This window comes from Macrobrachium nipponense, chromosome 39 (assembly GCF_015104395.2).
Source record: "Macrobrachium nipponense isolate FS-2020 chromosome 39, ASM1510439v2, whole genome shotgun sequence".
NCBI classification, from domain to species: domain Eukaryota; kingdom Metazoa; phylum Arthropoda; class Malacostraca; order Decapoda; family Palaemonidae; genus Macrobrachium; species Macrobrachium nipponense.
This window is the reverse complement of record NC_061099.1, coordinates 25,672,983-25,695,482: the sequence shown is the minus strand read 5'-3', so window position 1 is coordinate 25,695,482 and position 22,500 is coordinate 25,672,983. Positions and strand designations below refer to the sequence as shown.

General features: G+C 35.4%; 2 protein-coding genes across 2 annotated transcripts in view; both read right to left on the bottom strand.

The window, feature by feature from the left end:
• Window positions 1–22,500, bottom strand: part of LOC135210540 (muscle, skeletal receptor tyrosine-protein kinase-like) — a 383,830-nt gene that overhangs the window by 337,570 nt on the left and 23,760 nt on the right. The gene's annotated exons all lie outside the window — the stretch shown is intronic.
• Window positions 4,226–7,172, bottom strand: LOC135210394 (uncharacterized). The gene is made up of 2 exons (XM_064243299.1): window positions 7,094–7,172; window positions 4,226–4,626 (listed from the first exon to the last, which is right to left on the bottom strand). The coding sequence occupies exons 1-2, from the start codon at window positions 7,170–7,172 to the stop codon at window positions 4,226–4,228; spliced, it is 480 nt and encodes a 159-aa protein (XP_064099369.1).

Sequence of the window (22,500 nt, the reverse complement as noted above, 5' to 3'; positions counted from 1 at the left end):
TACTTTCAATTAGTACATCATGGTAACGCATAATTTTGAATTATTTGACTGAAAATCTTCTCTAACACTTAAATATATCTAAATTACTTAGATTTACAAAGTACCCGCATCCGCAAATTTAAAAGATTCATATCCGCATCCACATCCGCATCTGCAAATATAAAAAATCCGCATCCGCAAATCCCATTTTCAGACAGACAGACAGACAGTTCAGAAATCTCTTAGTAAAATCATTAATTAATTTGTCCTCATTGTAAATGGAATTCTATTCACAACTGCAGATCTATTATGAATTTTGGAATTATCTTTGTATTTATATATACATACATATAAGACCTTTCAGTTTTGCTTATAATACATAATTATTATCTGGGATATTCCTCTGTGTCGTATTTCTCAGTCTCTCTCTGTAGAAGGAAAGTCATCATTATTCAACTAAAAAAAAACTTGCTAAATTTTTATTCTACCTCCAGCGAGGCTTAAACTATGAATAATTAACAGGGGATTTCCACGATATAATTATATGATAATTGTTTATCAGTGGCGTGAAAGTGAAATACATCGTGAGTCTTATAATACAGTATCACCCACGAGAGGCATTAATTAATTGTCAGGACCTGTCAATCATCCTGCTTACCGTTAGAAGAGTCTTTATATCCAGCTCTGAGTCAGCCCTAAGGAAGATTTCAATTCCTGTTAATCCAAGAAACTAATCCGTGTACGAGAAGCGAGAGCATGTAAGCTTACTACCATTTCTTTTTACAATAAGTGTTTTATTTAATTCCCGGTATTGAAACCCATTGTTAGAAGTTTTTTTTCCAGTACTGTAATCCCTTCCAGGCTTTAGAAAAGAGGTTACTACTACTACTACTACTACTACTACTTCTACTACTACTACTACTACTACTACTACTAATGATAATAAAAATAATGCTGAGGAAATCCACAATGGTATAAATTTAAATATATATAGAAATATACATACAAACATTTGTATATTTACATCGTGGATTTCTCCACCATTTTAGTGACTCAGTGCTATTATGAGACTTTTATAATAATAATAATAATAATAATAATAATAATAATAATAATAATAATAATATAATAATAATAATAATTTTAGGAGTTCGTGGACCGCATAGATCCGCCAAGACTGGGTAATTCTGCCCCGAAGACATGCCCATCCTTTTCTAAGTATAGCAGTAGTCATTAAATTGGTAACAGAATTTAAAGCAAAAAACTTTATCACAATTTCAACAGTGACGGGAAGGTCAGTATTACAAATGATTAGGAATTTTCGCTTACTCAGGGAGTAAGCCTACAAACGACTCTGTTGTTCTTGTTGGGGGGGAAGGTTAGGAAAGCCTAAAAAGGTCTGAAAAAGGTGTTTCGCGTTGAGTTAAAGATACAGGAATTTTATGATAGAATATTTATGATTTATTTATGATAATGAAAATGTAAAAAATAAATAATGTGCATGTTAAACTGTACATGAAAATTATTTATGATGAAATATAGGTATTTATTTTAATTTTCGTTGGAGACTCTAAGCTCTATTCCGTAGATTTTAGCAGGTCGGATCACGCCTTGTTGTTGTTTATCCCCAAAATAAGTTTGACCAATGTCCAATTATCATCATGTTGATATTATTTCAATGATATAATCATACTTGTTTCTTATTCTTGTTATTGTTGCTTTTTTTATCTAAATAACGTTCGGTTGGAAAAGTCTCTATCCGCTTTTTCAGTTTCATAAAACTGAAGAAAAAAACCTGTGTAACTCTTCGACGGCTGTTTTTATTTCGGCTGATCCACGAATATTCTCTCTTTTATTCGTAATCCTCTGTTATTGTGCTGGCTTTCTGTGCCTTTTATTTTGCTTTTGTTTACATTGATTTCATCTGTCTATCTGTCTATTGATTTTTATCTATTTATCCGTCTATATATTTATTCTTCCCGTGCCTTTTGTTTTGCGTTTGCTCACATTGAATTGCCCTGTCTATCTATTTATTTATAGATTTGTCTATCCATCTATATATATTTGTCTATTTATCTATATATACGTATATTTATCTGGCCCTGTCTAGTATCTTTTTATCTTTTTCGCAGTGTTGTATTAGACGTTGTTCTTTGAATCTTCGAAGTTCTGTTTGTCCTTCTCGTTTTGTATTGTGTATGTAAAAGAATATGCTTTCTGAGTTGCGAAATCTAAAAAAAAAAATAATTAAAAAAAAAGGAGAGAAAAATGAAATCAGGTATTAAGAGCAAGGTAGGTTTTCAATCCGGGACTATACTGCAGTTCTCTTTCTTAAAGGTTTATCTGAACCTTGTTTATGTTGATGGATATTTTATTTGTCCTTAAACTTTTTATCACTGTTCTCCTACATTCGATGTAAATTACTCATTTTCCTTTATGTTATCTTGATTCTTTAAAGTTTCGCCTTACTGGCTTGTTAAGCATTTATTAATTTTCTGTCATTTACTTTCCACATCTGAGATGTATTATCTGATTTATATTTTTTAACTATTGATATAAGTATTATATATTCTTTGGTGCCATGTATTCTTTTGATTCATATATTGTTCAATTTTTGTAATATTAGATTAAAATTGAATGTTCATTACAGTCAATTCTCTCTCTCTCTCTCTCTCTCTCTCTCTCTCTCTCTCTCTCTCTCTCTCTCTCTCTCTGTCTTGTTTAGTGATTTGCATTCTTTGATTTAATTGTATATATGTGCAATATTTTATTTATTTTCTAAATTTTGGATTAGTATAACAGTAACATCTCTCTCTCTCTCTCTCGTCTCTTTCTCGTCTCTCTCTCTCTCTCTCTCTCTCTCTCTCTCTCTCTCTCTTATGGTTTTCTCTAGTCTAGTTGTTTGCATTCTTTGATTTCATTGTATATATGTGCAATTCTTTATGTTCTAAATTTGGGATTAGCATAGCGATAAAATCTCTCTCTCATTCTCTCTCTCTCCTTCCTTTTCTGTATCTGTTGTGATCTGCAAACTGGTTGCTCTTTTGAGAAATCCGATTCTCTCCCCCCTCGTCCACCCCCGCCCTGACTATCGAAGATGGATATCTGTCAAACGAAACGAGGTAACACACAAACTTCAGATCTTCGGATCGTCACAGGGTGCACGGGCTAACAACTGTTTTCTGTTCTTGGTAAATACTAATAAAAAAAAAAAAAAGACATTTGGTAATTACTAATCAACAAAAAAATTATTATTTACTCATACGCAAATGCATTTGGTAATTACTAATTAAAAAAAAGCATTATATTACTCATACGGAAAGACATTTGGTAATTACTAATAAACAAAAAATCGCATTATTTTACTCTTATACGCAAATACATTTGGTAAATACTAATAAACATAAAATCCTCATTATTGTACTCTTATATGCAAATACATTTGGTAACTGCTATTAAACAAAAAACCCATTATTTTATTCTTGTACGCAAAGACATTTGGTAATTACCAATAAAAAAACGCATTATATTACTCTTACACGGAAAGACATTTGGTGATTACTAATAAACAAAAAATCGCATTATTTTACTCTTATACACAAATACGTTTGGTAAATACTAATAAACAAAAATCCTCATTATTGTACTCCTATACGCAAATATATTTGGTAACTGCTAATAAACAAAACGCATTATTATACGGAAAGACATTTGGTAATTACTAATAAACAAAAAGTGCATTGTTTCACTCTTATACGTAAATACGTTTGGTAAATACTAATAAACAAATAAAAAAAAAAAACGTATCATTGTACTCATATATGCAAATACATATGAAATCGGAGGAGCTGCTTTGACGAGATATGACCAACGAGAATATATGATTAATTGCTTCATTTAATCGATAGCCCGCGCATGTGACATCACAGAAATAGCATTCAGTTACAAAACACATTTTAAATGAATTTCGATAATAAATTCGTCTTGACAAATCATGTAGTACATTAACTCGAACATGATTCTCTCTTCTGCCACCAGAGGGCCGGTATCATGCACGTTTATGAAGTCACACTTTCACAATCATATTCACATTCGCATTCACAATCATACTCACATACGCATAGCTCATATATACATCCGCAGGCAAAAGATGTAAATGGAAGGGAGGGGTGTGTATTTCAGCAACGCTCATGGCGAACGAGGCAAATAAGACGCTTCTTAAAAGGGACGTTAGGTCAATGCGACTCTAGTTAAAGGGACGCATTCCGGAGTCTTGCAGAATTGGCACTAATGGCAGGGAAGGAGGAGGAGGAGGAGGAGGAGGAATAGGAGAAGGAGGACGAGGAAGAGGAGAAGGAGGAGGAGGACGAGGAGAAGGAGAAGCGAGAGGAGAAGGAAGGACCGACGAGGAGGAGGAGGACGAGGAATAGGAGAAGAGGACCGAAGGAAGAGGAGAACTGGAGGGTCGAGGCGGAGGAGGAAGGAAGGAGGAGGAGACGGAGGTAGGAGGAAAGAAGGGCGAGGAGGAGGAGGAGGGCGAGGAGAAGGAGGAGGACGAGGAGGAGGAGAAGGAGGGGGAGGAGGAGGAGGGGGAGAAGGACGAGGAGGAGAAGGAAAAGAAAGAGAAGGAGGAGAAGGAGAATTTCGCTTGGCGTAATTAAAATGGAAGCCATAGAAATGCCGTTATCAGGTTAAGTTATTTCCGTCTGAAAGTCTGTGTTATGGGTCGGTTTTAAGTGAATTTCCGGCCGGGCCAGAGGGTAGAAGGGGAGTTTCCCATCGCCATCCTACCTTTTGGATCAAGGAAACAATCTCTTGTTTTGTTGTTTGCGCTTTTCTGGAGCGGGAAACGTCTGTTGTTGTTTATGTACTAAAACGAATGCTCCTTGTTTGTGCACCAAGAGAACGCGTCTTGTTTACGCACCAAGAGAAAGCTTCTTATTTATGCCTATAAAGAGCATTTCTTGGTTACACGCTAATAGAACGCTTCTTGTTTACGCACCTAAAGAACACTTCTTGTTTACGCACCAAGAAAACGCTTTTTGTTTAGACACCAAGAAAACGCCTTTTGTTCAGTTACGAACAGAACGCTCCCTTTTTACGCACCAAGAGAACGCTCCTTGTTTACACGCTAAAAGAACGCTCTTTCTTGGCCCAGACAGTATCAGCCAAGGACAACAATCTCGGTCTCGTTTACGCCCTCCTGACCTAGGAAACGCTCTTTATTGACGCACCCGAGACGGATTTCGGATCATTTACGCTCGAGGGAGAACTCGCTCCGCAATCAACATATCTCGGCCGATTACGCGTAACTTCTCGTGGCTCCGAAAACAAACAAAAAAAAAAGCGCGGACGGTTCCCGGGACTTAATTGCCACGGAGACGGGTTAGAGAACGCGCACAACTTTCCCCCTTTATGTAAACAGGAGACAAGTTTCCCCCATTCCTTTTAATATGAAATGGGAACCAATTACACGCGTGTAATTTCAGTCGCGATTCTGTCTGGATCGAGAGAGAAGGAACGAGTATCACGGATGTGATACTTCCCGGAAATAAGAAGGGAAATCTGGGGAAATTAACACAGGTATTCAACCGATATTCGTCTGAAATGGATATGTGATACCCAAGGCAAAATTTCTTGAAGCTGGATGCTCGTTTTATTTTACTCTCTCTCTCTCTCTCTCTCTCTCTCTCTCTCTCTCTCTCTCTCTCTCTCTCTCTCTCTCTCTGTTTTTCCCATCACAGTTTGTTGGGCAAGATGCAGTACGAATTTGAAGATGGGGAAATGATATTATCTTGTGAATAGGCAAGGCATTTCATTTCCAATATCTCTCTCTCTCTCTCTCTCTCTCTCTCTCCTCTACTCTGACTCTCTCTCTCTCTCTCTCTCTCTCTCTCTCTCAATATCAATGTCTATTGCTTTAGCAGGATACTCTCTCTCTCTCTCTGTCGCTCTCTCTCTCTCTTTCTTTCTCTAAATATATATATATATATATATATAATATATATATATATATATATATATATATATATATATATTACACGTGTTTTGTGTGTGTGAAAAGAGGAGAGAGAAAAAAAATATTACAAATTTCCTTTCCTTTCTTATTTCCTATGATCCAACATCAGATCATATGATAGAATCATTAACCCACGTCAATTTCTAAAAACTCTTTTACACTCTTATAATCAGTGAAGGAATCATACAAAGTTAAGGCACATTCGTTAGTACTTGACAGTGAAATTACGAGACAGATTTAAAAAGTCTTAAATCCATAGCAATTATCGCTGTAAGTTGTACAATTTAACAATCTGCTTTTCCATGCTGCATAGTATAGCATCGTATCCCAATGGCATATCTCTCTACCTGCTTTATATTTTTGTAAAATGTTATTCCAAAACTTATTCTGATTTATGTTGTAGAATTTGCATATGCAGTCCCGTGAGATATATATTTTTTTATGTTTTAAACTGTGCCACTGAAATTGCAAAACTCATTTTAATCTAAGCTCTCTTGATATTGAAAACGTGTAATACATGTAATTCATTGAAGCCGCACAGATTAAGCCTCTGATCTGTAAAACACAAAGCCAAAGTGCTTAAGTATCATTAGTTAATTTCTTGAATGATTATAAAAATTTTATTTACAGAAATGAGGTCGGCGCCAATAACTGACCTATTAACCTCTGATGGCAACTTTCTTTGGAAACTCCACCAATAATAATAATAATAATAATAATAATAATAATAATAATAATAATAATAATAATAACGATAACTGGCAAAAGAAGAAGAAAAGATCAGAATGTGAAATGGAATAGATAATTTAGGCCAAAGGGCCAAGCGCTGGGGACCTGAGGTCATTCAGCGCTGAAAGGCAAATTGACAATAAGAGGGTTTGAAAGGTGTGACAGGAGGAAAACCTCAAAGCAGTTACGTTATGGAAACAATTGTCAGGAGAGGGTTAAGGAAGTACCCCTAGCTGCAACCCCATTCATTCTTTTTGGATGTACTACCTCCGTTCATATTCTCTTTCTTCCTTCTTACTTTCCTTAACCCTCTCTTAACAATTGTTTCATAATGCAACTGAATAACATTATTATTATTTTTAGTACTAGTAGCATTAGTAGTAGTAGTCGTAGTAGTAGTAGTGGTAGTAGTAGCATTGATGGAGTTTCCGAAGAAAGTTACCATCAGAGATTAATAGGTCAGTAATTGTTGGCGCTGACCTCATTCCTATAAATAAAATTTATCCAGTAAACACTTATGGTCCGGTACAGAAACGCACTCGGTTGCAAAACAACGTCTGAAGATCCAGAGAGAGAGAGAGAGGAAGGAGAGAGGGGAGAGAAGAGAGGAAGAGGGAGGAAGGGAAAGAGAGAGCGAGAGAGAGAGGAGGGGAAAAGGATGAGATTATAAATAGCATTAAGTTATTAACTTGTTTAATTTGTCGTATATTTAGGTGTCACCTCAAAGATATTGAAAAACTTGATAAGTGCACTTAATTGTGGATATGAAATTTGCTTCTAGATACTATTACATGATTCCTGTATATTTTTAATTAATACATTTAATCGTGGATATGAAAATTACTTTGAAAGGACATGGCATAATTCCTTTTTATTTATCATTACCTCAAAGATTACCCAGAAATTGTGTAATAAAGGTAATTTTGTAGCCGTTCATGGCACTGCCCAATTTACCGTAAGCTGATTACCCAAATCTCCAAGCAAAGTTGACATCACTTCATTTTGGTCACCGACGAATTGAAATGTGTTTGGCTGCAGTTATTATACTACTCTTCCGCCTCCATTATTTTTTTTTTACAATAATGAGGTTTTGACCTGAAAGATCAACAGATAGTGAACAACGACTGGTCAATGACGCGAAGTGGCCTGGGAGTGCCTCCAGGAACGACCACGTTTGTGACGTCAGGAAAATTAGCATACGCTTTCCGTAAGCTTCTAAGTGACCATTTCGATATTAACTTGAGACAGATCATAAAGTTCAGGGCTTCATCTGACTTGATTGGTCAGGTGAACGTGGCGTTAATAGTAATGACTGGTGTTTCTGGTTTTCTGTAAGAGGAAAAATATTAAGATGGCTCTTTGTCTATTCGTCTGCACTTTTTTCTGTCCGCTCTTAGAACTTATAAACTACCGAGGCTAGAGGGTTGAAAATTTGTATGTCGACCCTTCAATCATCAAACACAAACCAAATTGCAGCCCTCTAACCTCGGTAGTTTTTTTTGTTATTCAAGGTTAAAGTTAGCCATCATCGTGTGTCTCAGCATCAAAGGCCACCCCCGGGCCGTGGCTGAAAGTTTCATGGGCCGGTGCTGAAAGTTTCTTAGGCTGGGGCTAAGAGTTGCATACAGCGTTATACGCTGTACAGAAAACTAGATTGCCTCGAAGAAATTTAGGCGCATTTCTTACTTGTTTATGTTCGTGGGTTGTCTTCAATGAATCTGTAACACAAAAGAATTTTTAGAATGAACACAGATTTTATTTAAATGACTATGGAATTTTTTTTCTTTTTGGGTATCTGATAACTCAAAATTGTTTCGTTTTTATATGTCTCTTGTTTCTGTAATTCAGTTTTTTTATATGTGCAGTTTTCACGTCATAGTGGACCTGTTCCATATGAATAGGGTTCTTCTTCTGAATAATAATAATAATAATAATAATAATAATAATAATAATAATAATAATAATCTGTACAAGGAGAAACATTCTCACTTGTGTGAGTAATTGTGTTTGTGTACCCGATACGCACACATGTATACATAACTATATTATTTAACTCCCTGTATACCCCAATTATCACGTGGGCCCACGCTGAAGCACACATAGCAACAGCCATTTTTCACCTGCATCCAGGAGACGACTAGAGAGTTTGTCTTTCATTTGTCTTTCAGTCGACAACTTCCTAGATGTGATCATATAACGTCATTACGCTTCATTTCTGGAAGACAAAATATCATTTAGATTTTACGTAACCGTAATCCGTCCGCTTATCCGATTATGGAAATGTAGACTATAATGTAATTATGCTGGAAGACTCTTCAACCTGATTTTATTTTAGAAAATAATGTTGTCAGTTTTAATTTTCAAGGGGGAATATAATATAATTGGAATAATTACAATGCACAATAGTTTAGAGGAATTCTCTCTCTCTCTCTCTCTCTCTCTCTCTCTCTCTCTCTCTCTCTCTCTCCTCTCTAGTTGGACATCCATCTCGAAGGAAGTCTTGTAACGCCAGTTGGTGAAACAGATGAATAAACCTTAATGAACTTTGTGTTTGGCATCATGTTGCTTTTGGCTTTGGGAACTTGACCTTTTTTTGTGCTTCGTGATTATTCTAACGTTATCTCGTTTGCTTGTCAAAGTTTGACAGTGAATCTGTATCTGATAGCTAACTCTCTCTCTCTCTCTCTCTCTCTCTCTCTCTCTCTCTTCTCTCTCTCTCTCTCTCTTGTCTTCTTGAGCTCTTCGTCACCTCGACTCGCAATAGTAGCAGTGATACGGTATATTTATAAGAACATCCTGTCCCATATGGAGTTTCTCTCATCCCTGTCCGTGGAATGTAACGCTGTTGAATTAACTGTCAGTTTTTCGTCGGAAATCCGTCTTTGCTTTATCCAGCAATAACCTGCTCTGGGAAAACTGTAAAACCATCTCTGCCACGGACGCGACCATTAAAAGAAATTGCGAATTTTATGTCATGGAAAATAGTGTTACATTTCGTGGATATTGGACTATCTTTCTGCCGCGTAGGGGAAGCAGCCTTTAGTTAATATGCCTGTCTGTCTGTCTGTCTGTTTGTGTATCGGTATATCTTCATTTTTATGGGTCGAATGTTTCCAGCGAGCACGCTGGTATTTCTTTCTGCCGTTTAGACTGAGTATCAACGAGATTGAGGCGTAACATATTTTGAAAATTTAGCGATCTGACAGACTTTTCGCAATTTGTTTGAAAGCATTAAAGGAGTTATGCCCAGAACAGCTTAATATGCCTCTAATTATAAGCTCGTTTGGAGGTTTTATGTTGAAAGAACCTTCTTGTATGGTGAAAGGTTCAGAAAGCCAGAGTTGCCTTAGATCAAGTGTTGTCACATTTCCTTCGCATTTCATCTCTGCCTGAACCTTTCAGGCTGTTATTTCACTACATCCTCAGTGTCATTTAAACTAATTGTTTAACTCAGTCAAAAACATGTACTGTAATGTAATGCAATGTAATGTAATTTAAACGCCGTGGCGATTTCGGGAGGGTAACACAAAGAAAAGGTAATTTAGACTCCAAGGTGGTTTCAGATGTCGCCATCAACTATGCAAATCATAGCTGAAAGGAAGGCGGATCGATGTGACCTGTGCTCACTATCATTTGGGGTACGTGTCAGAGTAGATTGTATGACATTAGAAAAGAATAAGGAGTAAAGATAAAGAATTAGCAGTGAGATTGACGATAAAGGTATAAACAAAACAAAATATAATCATTTACATCAACGTCCAAATGAGGGTAACCAAGCATCGCGATCTGAGCATAGATTAGGTAGAAAGGATAAAGGAGAGAAAAAACAAAGACTTCGGAATGAGAATTTAGGTAAAGAAAAACACGTAAGCAAAATATGATCATTTATATGAGGTTTCACACCAAGGGGACCAAACCCCGGCTCTGAATGACCAATATTGCTACCAAACAGCCTGAATCCTTTTTCGATGTAAAATTCGGATAGATAGTGACGAGAGGGGAAAAGAAAGCTTCATGGGAAAATAAAAAATCACAGGCGATCAGTGTCGTCATTCTATTTGGTGGCATTTTTCTTCAATATGAATTTTCGCCCCCGTATTGGAAAGTCACGTTTTTTTTTCTTTTTTTTTATCTAGATTTTCAATGGTAGTCCGACAGTCGGTGTTTTTTAACCGATTTCCGCTTTCTGTGTAACTGGGTTTGAATTCCCGATTTCTGGATGGCAAAGATATTTATTTGTTCTCTCTCTCTCAGTTTGTCTCTGTCCGCCTGTTTAACTCTCTCTCTCTCTCTCTCTCTCTCTCTCTCTCTCTCTCTCTCTCTCCGTTGACGAGTGACTAAGGCCCAAAATATCCCGACTAGACTTTAATGCCGAGAATAAAGTCAATTGACGTGTTTTGCACAATTTTGGTCGCGTTCGGAAGCGTTATTTTCGACTTAAGCTTCATCCAACGGAAAATAGTTATTCTTACCGTCGGGGAGAAACCTTGTTATTGATGTTATTGCGAGTTTTTTTCTCTCTCTCTCTCTCTCTCTCTCTCTCTCTCTCTCTCTCTCTCCTGAGAGAATTTCAGATATTTTTCGTTCCAGATAAATGGGCTCTAAGTTATATATATATATATATATATATATATATATATATATATATATATATATATATATATATATATATATATATATATATATATATATATATATATATAATATTCGTTTTTCTTTGTCAGTTGATGCAGCAATTATGAAACTCGAATAAACGAAATTAAAAGGATATTTTTTTGAGTATGAAAACAAGCGTTGGTTTTGAGGCCATGGAACAAGTCAGTGTTTGCAAAATATTCAAGGTCTGTTCATTTCATACACAATGTTTGTCGTTCTGTTCTGTCGACTGTATCGGTTGATATTATTTCAATTACTTTGCACCAAACTGCAGTCATTATACCTCTTAAATATATTAAATACCCATCGTTTTCTGTTCAGTCACCCTCCAAGAAATCTAGCCTCGCGCGTTCAATGTTTTAACTATTTTTTATGATCATTGGAGACCTTCGCCCCAACGCTCAGCTCTGACAAATGATCTTGACCTCAGACCAGAGTCAGAAGTTCAGAAGCTTCAGAGCTCCAGTAGGAGGATAAACTCTGTTCGGTTTGTAAAGCTTCGGCTAAATGGCAGAAAGAGGGTCTTTGAATTTCAGGCGCCTCTATTACCAAAATTCAAGCGCCTCTAAGTTACCTTTGGGCGAAATGTACAGCTTGTAAGCCTCCAAGGCCCTTCAGTCCACCGGGTGTTCACGCACAGGTTTACCCGTCAGTCTAGCTCATCAAAACACGTTAAAACTTAAGTGTGGACGACAGTTTGTGGGCGGAGTCAGTTCCCTCGCCAAAACTGATGAACTGAAGGAATCACCTAAAGTTCTTTCGACAGTTCGCTGTTGGATTTCGCCTGGGAAGGATCTTAGTCGCTCCGACCAGAATATGAATTAACTATGTATAGGCCTAATTAACTTCATTGTTGGACATGCCGCTCTTTTTGTAGACCGTCGTGAATCAAAATCATATCATAAAACAAATAAAAAGTAGATCCATGTGATAAATACAATTTGGTATATGCCTAGGCCAGTGTCCTGCCTTTTTATTAAAGGTGTTACTAGTGAAAGCAGGCTTCACGGTCCATTTCTTAAATAACTGAACCAACCCCCAGGTATAATTTAGTCTTATTTCAGTACTCTTTTACGCATTTTTGCTTCTTTCCTAATTTGAGGTGAATTACCGCAGTAGCTAGTATGTAGCTCCACTCATCAGCCAGCGGAGTTCCATCGATGCCGTATAGTTGTTGCCACGACAAGACTGGACGAGAAATGAGGGCAATGACCTCGAATTGACTGTCCGACCGAGTGACAGTTCTACTCTTGACGTGTGGACGTTCATCCGTTGAACGGTCGTGGGTGGACTGACAGCTGCGTGAATACCCAGTTTTAGGGATCTCTGTCCAGAAAAAAAAACACACACACACACAGTTGTGGATACATTAATCGGAGGAGAATGAAAAGATTGTCCCTGTAGAAACTACAGCAGTCCCGTTCTGTAGCTTACCAGGTTTATATTGCCATTGTAGTAGGTGCCTCGAATTACAGGGCCACGGGAAAAGGTAGGGCATACCAGTGTCCACAGATCTTGCGTGGACACATGGCCAAAAGGTGCACATATGACCAAGAACCTTGCCGTACAGGTGGAAGGTTTATAAAAAATCAAGTAAGAAGCAAATGTTCTGTGTAATCCAAACATTCCTGATCTTGGTAGAATTCCGTAATAGATTTCTAATTTTTTTATAGATCCTGGCATTGTATCATGAAAAGAATGTGCATGAGAGGAAAAAAATAAACTATTTAATTCAACCACTGGACTTATAACGATGTGTTTTCATATGAATAGAACTTAAGCAATTTTAGGCTCAAGAATGAAAAGTTAGAGTTCTTTCTCTTTAACAGATACGTTTAAACTAATAGCAGTATATCTTCTTGACAAGATCATAAACTAGTTTATGCCATAGGTAAATTGCAAACAGTGGTTACAGTTTCTATCAAATCCGGTAGTTGCGATTTAAATTTCCGGTGCCTTTACTTTCAAATATTGTATAAAAAGCAATCTCTCTCTCTCTCTCTCTCTCTCTCTCTCTCTGATCCCGTGCGTCGTATAACTGCTCAAGTGAAGAGCTATTTTCCGCAATAGATATTGGAGAGCGATGTCTGGCAAACACTTGGAGGCCTGTAAATCGGATTAAAATGCTCTCTCTCTCTCTCTCTCTCTCTCTCCCCGGCGATTCATTCTCATGTAGTCATTCGTTTAGTTGGTCAAAGCAACCCCACCGGCTCCAATGAGCGGCCACCAACTATTGGTTGATTTTTGGTTGGCAAGGCTTGGTGACTGTTGCAGCCACCAACATCAGCGTTGCTTGTTGTGTTGCAGTTTTTTTTTTCTTATTTATTTATTTATTTTTTTGGTTGTTTCCCGTGGCATTTGTTTGTATTTGCTTGCTTTCGTTTCCCGGGGCATTTGTTTGTCTTTTGTTTTTGGAGTGTCTGGGGGAGAGTTCTTTGTATAATGATCGTCTTTTTAATGAGCGTAGTTTGGTGTGTTGCAATTTTTTTTATTTATTAAGTTTTTTTTTGTGCTCGAGTGCCTGAGGAGCTTCCTTTGTATTTTAATCTTCGTTTCATCATGCATTATCTTTTTATGATTGTTTTAAATAGATATCACAAGGTTATCATTGCCTTGGATAAATAAAGCAGAATACTTTGCTGTTCAATAAAGCATATAGTAAACGATTTCAATTTTTTTCAAATTTTTAGGTTTTGTAACAAAGATTAGCGAAGCGGATTATGATAGTAATCCTAATCCAAATCCAGTGAGACGAAGCTTTACTTAGGAAATCTAAGCATAAATAGGATGTACCAGGGGATTCGTAAAATATCAAGATTCTAAATGCATTTTCAAAATCTTCTTGAAAACATCTTCCTTGGCAGAGTTGTTGCCTCTATTTTCTCTTCATTGTCACTTAAGGCTTTAAGACTAATTGCTACTCTTCGTTGCCACTCGTTTGAATTCCCGTAGCGGTGCACGGTAGGCATTACTTCAGGTTCTTTGCAGCGCGCCTTCGGCCACTAACTGCAACCCCCTTTCGTTCATTTTACTGTACCTCTTTTCATATTCCACCCTCTCCTAACAATTGATTCATAGTGCAACTGCTTTTGAGGTTTTCCTCCTGTTGCACCTTCCAGACCTTTTACTGTGGATTTCCGTTTCAGCGCTGAATGACCTCATGGGTCCTAGTGCTTGGTCTTTGGCCTAAATCCTATATTCAGTGCAGCTCATCTGGACAAGCCTATCACTACAAGCCTTGAATCCCGTTGGGGAACAAATGGAGAAACCTTACCGCCAATAATAGATTGGGAGGCTGTGTATAATAGATTACGATTTTGCGTTGATCTAAATCAGTCTTCCACGAAGAAGGTCAGATGGAGAGTGACTTCTGAATTCTTGGATTATCTTTCAGGGTGGTCATTTCATAGACACTGTGGCAAATATTGACCTATCACGACCTGAACACACACACACACGCCCTTCTTTGCCCAACTGTATCAGCGAATACATAGATAAGAAGCGAAAAAGAGAAAGGGAAAGTATTGATAATTTCCCACTTTCGTACTATATATATTTATATATATGTATGTGGGTGTATGTTTCTATGTATATGTGTATATATATATATATATATATATATATATATATATATATATAATATATACATATATATTATATATATATATGTGTGTGTGTGTGTGTGTGTGTGTGTGTGTGTGTGTGTGTGTATGTAAGTTCAGTGCCCCCTAACATTTATATAAAACTTTACCTTAGAATATAAATAATAAATTGATTATAGGAAATTTCCACTACCTCATACAGCATCGAATAACTTTCATACAGTAATTTAAAACTAAAATAAAAACAATTAACCCCGTTAACATTTTTCCTTTAGGTTATCGGTTTGCTCTTTACATCCTCTTAATTCTTTTAATCCAATAACGAAGGAATTCGTCCGCTTCGGATACACTTTTTAGAATTATCATTATTGGAAGAAAAATGGCTTTTGTATTTTTCCCTATGACCCGCCCCCCAAAACCCACCACCCCCTCCTCCTCCTCTGGACACATCCAGCCTCAGGCAATAACAGAACCCAGTTGTATTTTCAAGGGGTGTCCCATGACTGGAACAATTTTTCTAATATTTTTTTGTGTCATTCCATTCCTGTCTACTTTTCTTTCCACCTATTTTCTTATATATTCTTTTCCAGTCCATTCCTGTTTGTTTTTTCCTGGAAATTTCTTATATATATTTTTTCCAGCCCATTCCTGTCTATCCTTTCCTCGAATTTTCTTATATATATATATATATATATATATATATATATATATATATATATATATATATATATATATATATAGCTTGATGATAAATAACAGTGCCAAGACCAGGAAGAACATTCTTTATTTTTTAACGAGCTTTCGAGGTTCAAAACCTCATCTTCAGGCTGAAAAAATGACAGGGATGAGAAATCACTAAAAATTACATTAAAATGAATTGTCTTATTAAAAGCTTCAGTAAAAAAAACATAAAATAAAACGAAACATTACATACATTTAACTAAAAATTACGATAAACTAAAACAAAACGCAAAACATACAAAAACAGAAATAAAAATGAAATAATATGAAAGGTAAACAAACTACCCTCAAAAATAAATGGCTAACGACCCACTTTGTGTACCTACTATGAAACTATATGATCGCTAGTTGAATACCGGACGAGTTGTTGTTTAATTCCGGTTTCATTTTCTTAATAAACAGCGACTCTGAAATTAAAAGGTTCCAGTCTCTATTTGAGCAAAAAGGACAGTACTCTAAAATCTAGGTGAGTGAAAGGATGGTCCTGTGCTAAACTGTGTTCCCTTATGGCAGAAAAAGGTGGTTTTAGAAAGATGAAACCTAGTTCTACGGAAAGACCCCTCTGTGTTCCAAAATTCTGTGCCTAAGCCAGCGGAACTGGATCCCACGTATCGCAGACCACACTGCAACAGGTAAACAAGTAAACGACACTCGAATTAAGGTCACAGGACAAAAGAGCAGGGGCTTTCTTCTCCTCAAAAGTGATCCTACAGTAAAAGGGTTAGTAAAAAACAAACCTGAAACTAACTTGAGGAAAACTGTGCTTAAGTATTTCTTGTAACTTTTTTTTCGTACCAAGTAGCTACTATGACCAAGGAAAGGCAACTTTAATATACTTTACATCTTTACTAGCAGTACTGTACACTGGTCTGGGACAAAATTTCTCATCTAGAAAATTTTTCAGACCTTTGTAAAAGACAAATACGGGATAAGAATTTTCGGAAAAAATAATTCTGAAATTAGAAGACAAATTAAATAGGATGTTAAGAAGTTTGAGGGATAAAATTGGGGAAGTTACTATAGTAATTTATTTGCTTCAGGGTCAAAGCCCGGTTACATGTATGGTCTACCTAATGGTTCATAAAATAGGCAAACCATTGAGACCCATTATTTTCCTCAATTGGCACTTTTAACTATTACTTGTCAAAGTTTCTGGTTCCAGTTTTAAAACCTTTAACTTTTGGAGTGAGTTTAATGTCCCAAATTCTTCCAAGTTTGTCAAAGAATTGTGTTCTTTCGATTTTAACCAAGATGTTGTAATGGCTAGTTTTGATGTAACCTCTCTTTTTTACGAATATCCCATTAAAAGAAACTACTGACATTATTCTTAATAATATATGTGAAAACCACTTAACAACTTTTGGACTTAGTAAAGTAGATTTTGCGAAAATTATTACAATTGGCTACAACTGATGCATTTTTACTTTTGATGGTAAATTATATAATCAAATAGATGGAGTTGCTATGGGAAATTCCCTTGGACCTGTATATGCAGATTGTTTCATGGGTTATTGTGAAAAGATTTGGATGTCTGAATGCCCTGTTGCTTTCAAACCGTTGTATTATCGTAGGTACGTGGATGACACTTTCCTTGTGTTTAAGGAACGTTCCACACGTGGATTTATTTTTTGAATATTTTAATTCTCGTCATCCTAATATTACTTTTACTTGTGAGACAGAACAGGATAATATGTGTCATTTTTAGATGTTCAGGTACACAGAAATAGAGGTAAATTTGAGACTTCCGTTTATAGGCGAAAGTACTTTTGACTGGCTTGGGATTAAATTATCTTAGTTTTTCACCAAAGTTGTTTAAAATTAATTCAATACATACTATGATAAGTAGAGCTTACAATGTCTGCTGTGATTTTAATTTATTTCATCAAGACATGGGTCTGCCTCCAGAATTATTTTTCCAACCGAAAATTCTTATCCCGTATTTGTCTTTTACAAAGTTCTGAAAAATTTTCCTAGATGAAGAAATTTTTGTCCCAGACCAGTGTACAGTACTGCTTAGTAAAGATGTAAAGTATATTAAATTGCCTTTCCTTGGTCATAGTAGCTACTTGGTACGAAAAAAGTTACAAGAAATACTTAAGCACAGTTTTTCCTCAAGTTAGTTTTTTCAGGTTTGTTTTTGTACTAACCCTTTTACTGTAGGATCACTTTTGAGGGAGAAGCCTGCTCATTCCTGTGGACCTTAATTCGAGTGTCGTTTACTTGTTTACCTGTTCGCAGTGTGGTCTGCGATACGTGGGATCCAGTTCCCGCTGGCTTAGGCACTAGGTTTCATCTTTCTAAACCACCTTTTTCTGCCATAAAGGGAACACAGTTTAGCACAGGGAACCATCCTTTCACTCACCTGGATTTTAGAGTACTGTCTTTTTGCTCAAATAGACTGGACCTTTTAATTTCAAGTTTCAGAGTCGCTGTTTATTAAGAAAATGAAACCGGAATTGAACAACAACTCGTCCGGTATTCAACTAGCGATCATCATAGTTTCATAGTAGGTACACAAAGTGGGTCGTTAGCCAATTTATTTTTGAGGGTAGTTTGTTTACCTTTCATATTATTTCATTTTTATTTCTGTTTTTGTATGTTTTGCGTTTTGTTTTAGTTTTTAATCGTAATTTTTTAGTATGTATGTAATGTTCGTTTTATTTTATGTTTTTACTGAAGCTTTTAATAAGACAATTCATTTTGTTTTAATGTAATTTTTAGTGATTTCTCATCCCTGTCATTTTTTCAGCCTGAAGATGAGGTTTTGAACCTCGAAAGCTCGTTAAATAAAGAATGTTCTTCCTGGTCTTGGCACTGTTATTTATCATCAAGCTAAGATTTCCAAGTAGCCGCCCAATTACTGAGACTATATATATATATATATATATATATATATATATATATATATATATATATATATATATATTCCAACCCATTCCTGTCTATTTTTTCTTGAAATTTTCTTATATTTATATATATACATATATATATATATATATATATATATATATATATATATATATATATATATATATACATATATATATATATATATATATATATATATATATATTATATATATATATTCCAGCCCATTCCTGTCTATATTTCCTGGAATTTTCTTTTATATAATTTTTCAAACCCATTCCTGTCTATTTTTTCCTGTTATTTTCTTGTATATATTTTTTCAACCTCGTTCCTGTCTATTTTTTCCTGGTATTTTATATATATATTTTTTTCCAGCCATCCCTGTCTATTTTTTCCTGGAATTTTCTTATATATATTATTCAAACCCATTACTGTCGATTATTTCCTGGAATTTTCTTATATATATTTTTCCAACCGATTCCTGTCGGTTTTTCCAGGAATTTTCTTATATATATTTTCTTCAGCCCATTAGTGTCTATTTTTTCCTGGATTTTTCTTATATATATTTTCCAGACCATTCCCGTCTATTTTTTTCCTGGATTTTTCTTATATATACTTTTTTCGAGCCCATTATTGTCTATTTTTTCTTGGAATTTTCTTATATATATTTTTTCAGCCTATTCCTGTTTTTCCTGGAATTTTTTATATATATTATTCCAGCCCATTCCTGTCTATTTTTTCCTGGAATTTCTTCCTGAAATAAAAAGGCCTCTCACAAAGCAAACGAGTTGATGAGAACAAGTGTCTTATTTCCTTCATTATTTATTGTTAAATTGTTATTTATCTCTAGAATTTGCTTCTGAGGAGAGATATTAATACAGTCCCAGAATTTTGAAGGATTTGCATGAGGTCTGTGGGGATATATGTGTGTGTGAATATGTGTATACATTTGAATATTAACATGTATTTTGTATGAGTGTGTGTGTGTGTGTGTGTGTGTGTGTGCTGGTGGAATTGGAGGGTGTGTATGTAATTCAAATGAGCACTATTGAAGATCGTAAGTTGGTAAATGAGCAAGATATAGGTAAACGCATAGGAGACATAACGCTCTTCATGAATTACAAACATAAACAGTTTCCTTATCCTGTAAAGAAAGATGTCAGCTTGACCCTTACAACCTTAAATCCGACTCGTATTGTGGCTGGATCTATTGAATGGATCTCATCCATATTCTATTTTCCAGTTCCACCCGACGCGATGGGTTCATATGGCTGGGTTGACTGTGAGTATCGGTTTCGGTATCTCCTGTTTGATGAATAGACTTACTGTTCAATTGTTCTCGAGCTGGTTCTATTCAGTGGATCTGCTGGTCTTACCAACTCCTATGTGGATGGTTTTTTTGCTTGGCATTTCGCGAACACTGGGACGGTTACACTGATGACGATAATTGCCATTACTTTTAAGGGTTTTTTTTTTTGTTTTGTTTTTGTTTTTGCAGTTTCCTTTCACCGCCACCGCCTAGTAACGTTTAATCTAAAATCATCAATTATCCCATAATCCATTTTCATGTTTGTTATATAATATGTTAGCAAATGTGTATATATATATATATATCTATATATATATATATATATAATATATATATATATATATATTATTGTATATATATATATATATATATAGAGAGAGAGAGAGGAGAGAGAGAGAGAGAGAGAGAGAGAGAGAGAGAGAGAGAGAGAGAGAGAGAGACAATCCATCAATCCATTCTCATGTTTGTATAATGTGTGTTCATGTGTATGTATATATATATATATATATATATATATATATATATTGTGTGTGTGTGTGTGTGTGTGTGTGTGTGTGTGTGTGTGTGTAGAGAGAGAGAGAGAGAGAGAGAGAGAGAGAGAGAGAGAGAGAGAGGAGAGTTTGTGTGTATCACAACTGATAAGAACCTGTCAAAAAACCTACTCGTTCTCTACTCAGAACTTTCTTGTGACGCTAAGTCATTCCTTTTCTCAGAAGTATATATAGACGTTACTTCAACCTTTTCACAAGGAAAGAAAAAGTTGTGTCAGAATCTGTAGCGTCAGTTAGAGACATCTCAAATGAAAAAATAAAAAATCCCCTAAAAATCGATATTACGTAAAAGAGAGGTCTGTTCAATATATTTTTATGTATCCCGTCACTCTGAAGTTTCAAAAGACTCGACCCTCAATTGAAATCTTGGGAAAAGAGAGAGAGAGAGAGAAAAGAGGCACGGTCCTCAATTGAAATCCAGGCGCTGATAAGGGAGAGAGAGTGAAGAGGAATTGATTCTATATCAGTTTTAGTGTCTGGTTAAACTATTTAAATAATAATACTTATAATAATAATATTAATTAAAACTTAACAAAACATACTCTTATCGTTTTCATCGCCGAAGAAGTACGATGATAAAAATAAATATTATTAAATAGAGACTGGAGTCAGGAGAGAGCGTATTCGCCTCATGAAATAGATAATATCAAGTTTTAATCAATATAAAATCAATGTCTCTCTCTCTCTCTCTCTCTCTCTCTCTCTCTCTTCTCTCTCTCTCTCTCTCTCGTGGGAGCTTTATGTCACATCTAATAGCCATCAGATTTCCAGTTGTTGCACAAAATGGAAAAATTTCTGTTTGTCATCTGTATTGCAACTTATTTTCTGTTCTAGGGACGATTTGTCTTGTTAAATGGTCTTTCTTTTATTAGGATGATTTGAGGAAGATTTCATTTTCTAGGTCTTTTATTCTAGTTAAGTTTTTCTATGACAGACGAGGATATTTGTAATTCATAGTTACTTCAAGTCAGTGGCCACTGTGGGGGGGGGGCTTGTTTCCACATGGGGAAATAAGGTTCATCTTCTGAATAATAATAATAATAATATAATAATAATAATAATAATAATCATAATAATAATCATAATAATAATGATAATGATAATAATAATAATGTTAAAAATCCACAACCTTTTTACATTTTACATTTTAACGTTACAGGTGTGTTCGAAAGTCTTTGTTTTATTTTACACAGAAATGTATTTTGATATATAATTGTGGATTTTTTAAACATTTTTTGTCCTCACGAGACTTGAATTTCTTTAACAACCTAATAATAATAATAATAATAATAATAATAATAATAATAATAATAATATGTAGGAAGTAAACCCCCTTTTGAACATTGAATATTGAAAAGTATTGCTGTATCCGCTGCATTAATTTTATAGAGGTTCTTATCTATTAAAAAAAATAGGGAAGAACCTCTATAAAATTGATGCAGCAATAATTTTCAATACGACAAATAATAATAATAATAATAATAATAATAATAATAATAATAATAATAATAATAATAAAAGAAAAAGAAAAGAAATTATCATTATATAATAAACCATTATAATTAATAGCTTACGTAGTAACATTAAAACCAGAAAAAACATTACCACCCTTCAGAATAAGGTAGATTACTTGACTGCTAGAAAGTGCCATATTCACAGAAATGAAAAGATAACTCGTCGGTTAAGGTACGAAAACACGAGAAAGTGTCGAAAGAAATTCAAAGATTGTTGGTTAAGGTGGGGAGGAAGGCACCAAAAGGTTCCCGAAATGCAGGAAGCAATTGCAGAGCGTCAAGACCAGGAAACAAACTTTCGGTTGCCTCTTGAAATTCTTTTGAAGATTATGAAGGCATTGCTTGATATAAATCTTTTGCAGTGGCCTCGGATCGTCGTCGGGGTGGTGGGTCGGGCGGGCGGGAGGGGGGGGAAGATTCTGTCTTTCGTTTGCCGTGTCTTCCTTTACAATTTATGTATATGGTGTACTATGTACGAGCATATATATGTATGTGTGGGTGTATATTATTATTATATCATATATAATATATA

Excerpts from the sequence above, each read along its gene's own strand:
- LOC135210394 (XM_064243299.1), bottom strand. The coding sequence starts at position 7,172 with ATGGTAACTTTCTTCGGAAACTCCATCAATGCTACTACTACCACTACT. Across the intron at positions 4,627-7,093 it reads TACTACTACTAATGCTACTA|CGAAATTCTCCTTCTCCTCC; the intron begins GTACTAAAAATA and ends AATTACGCCAAG.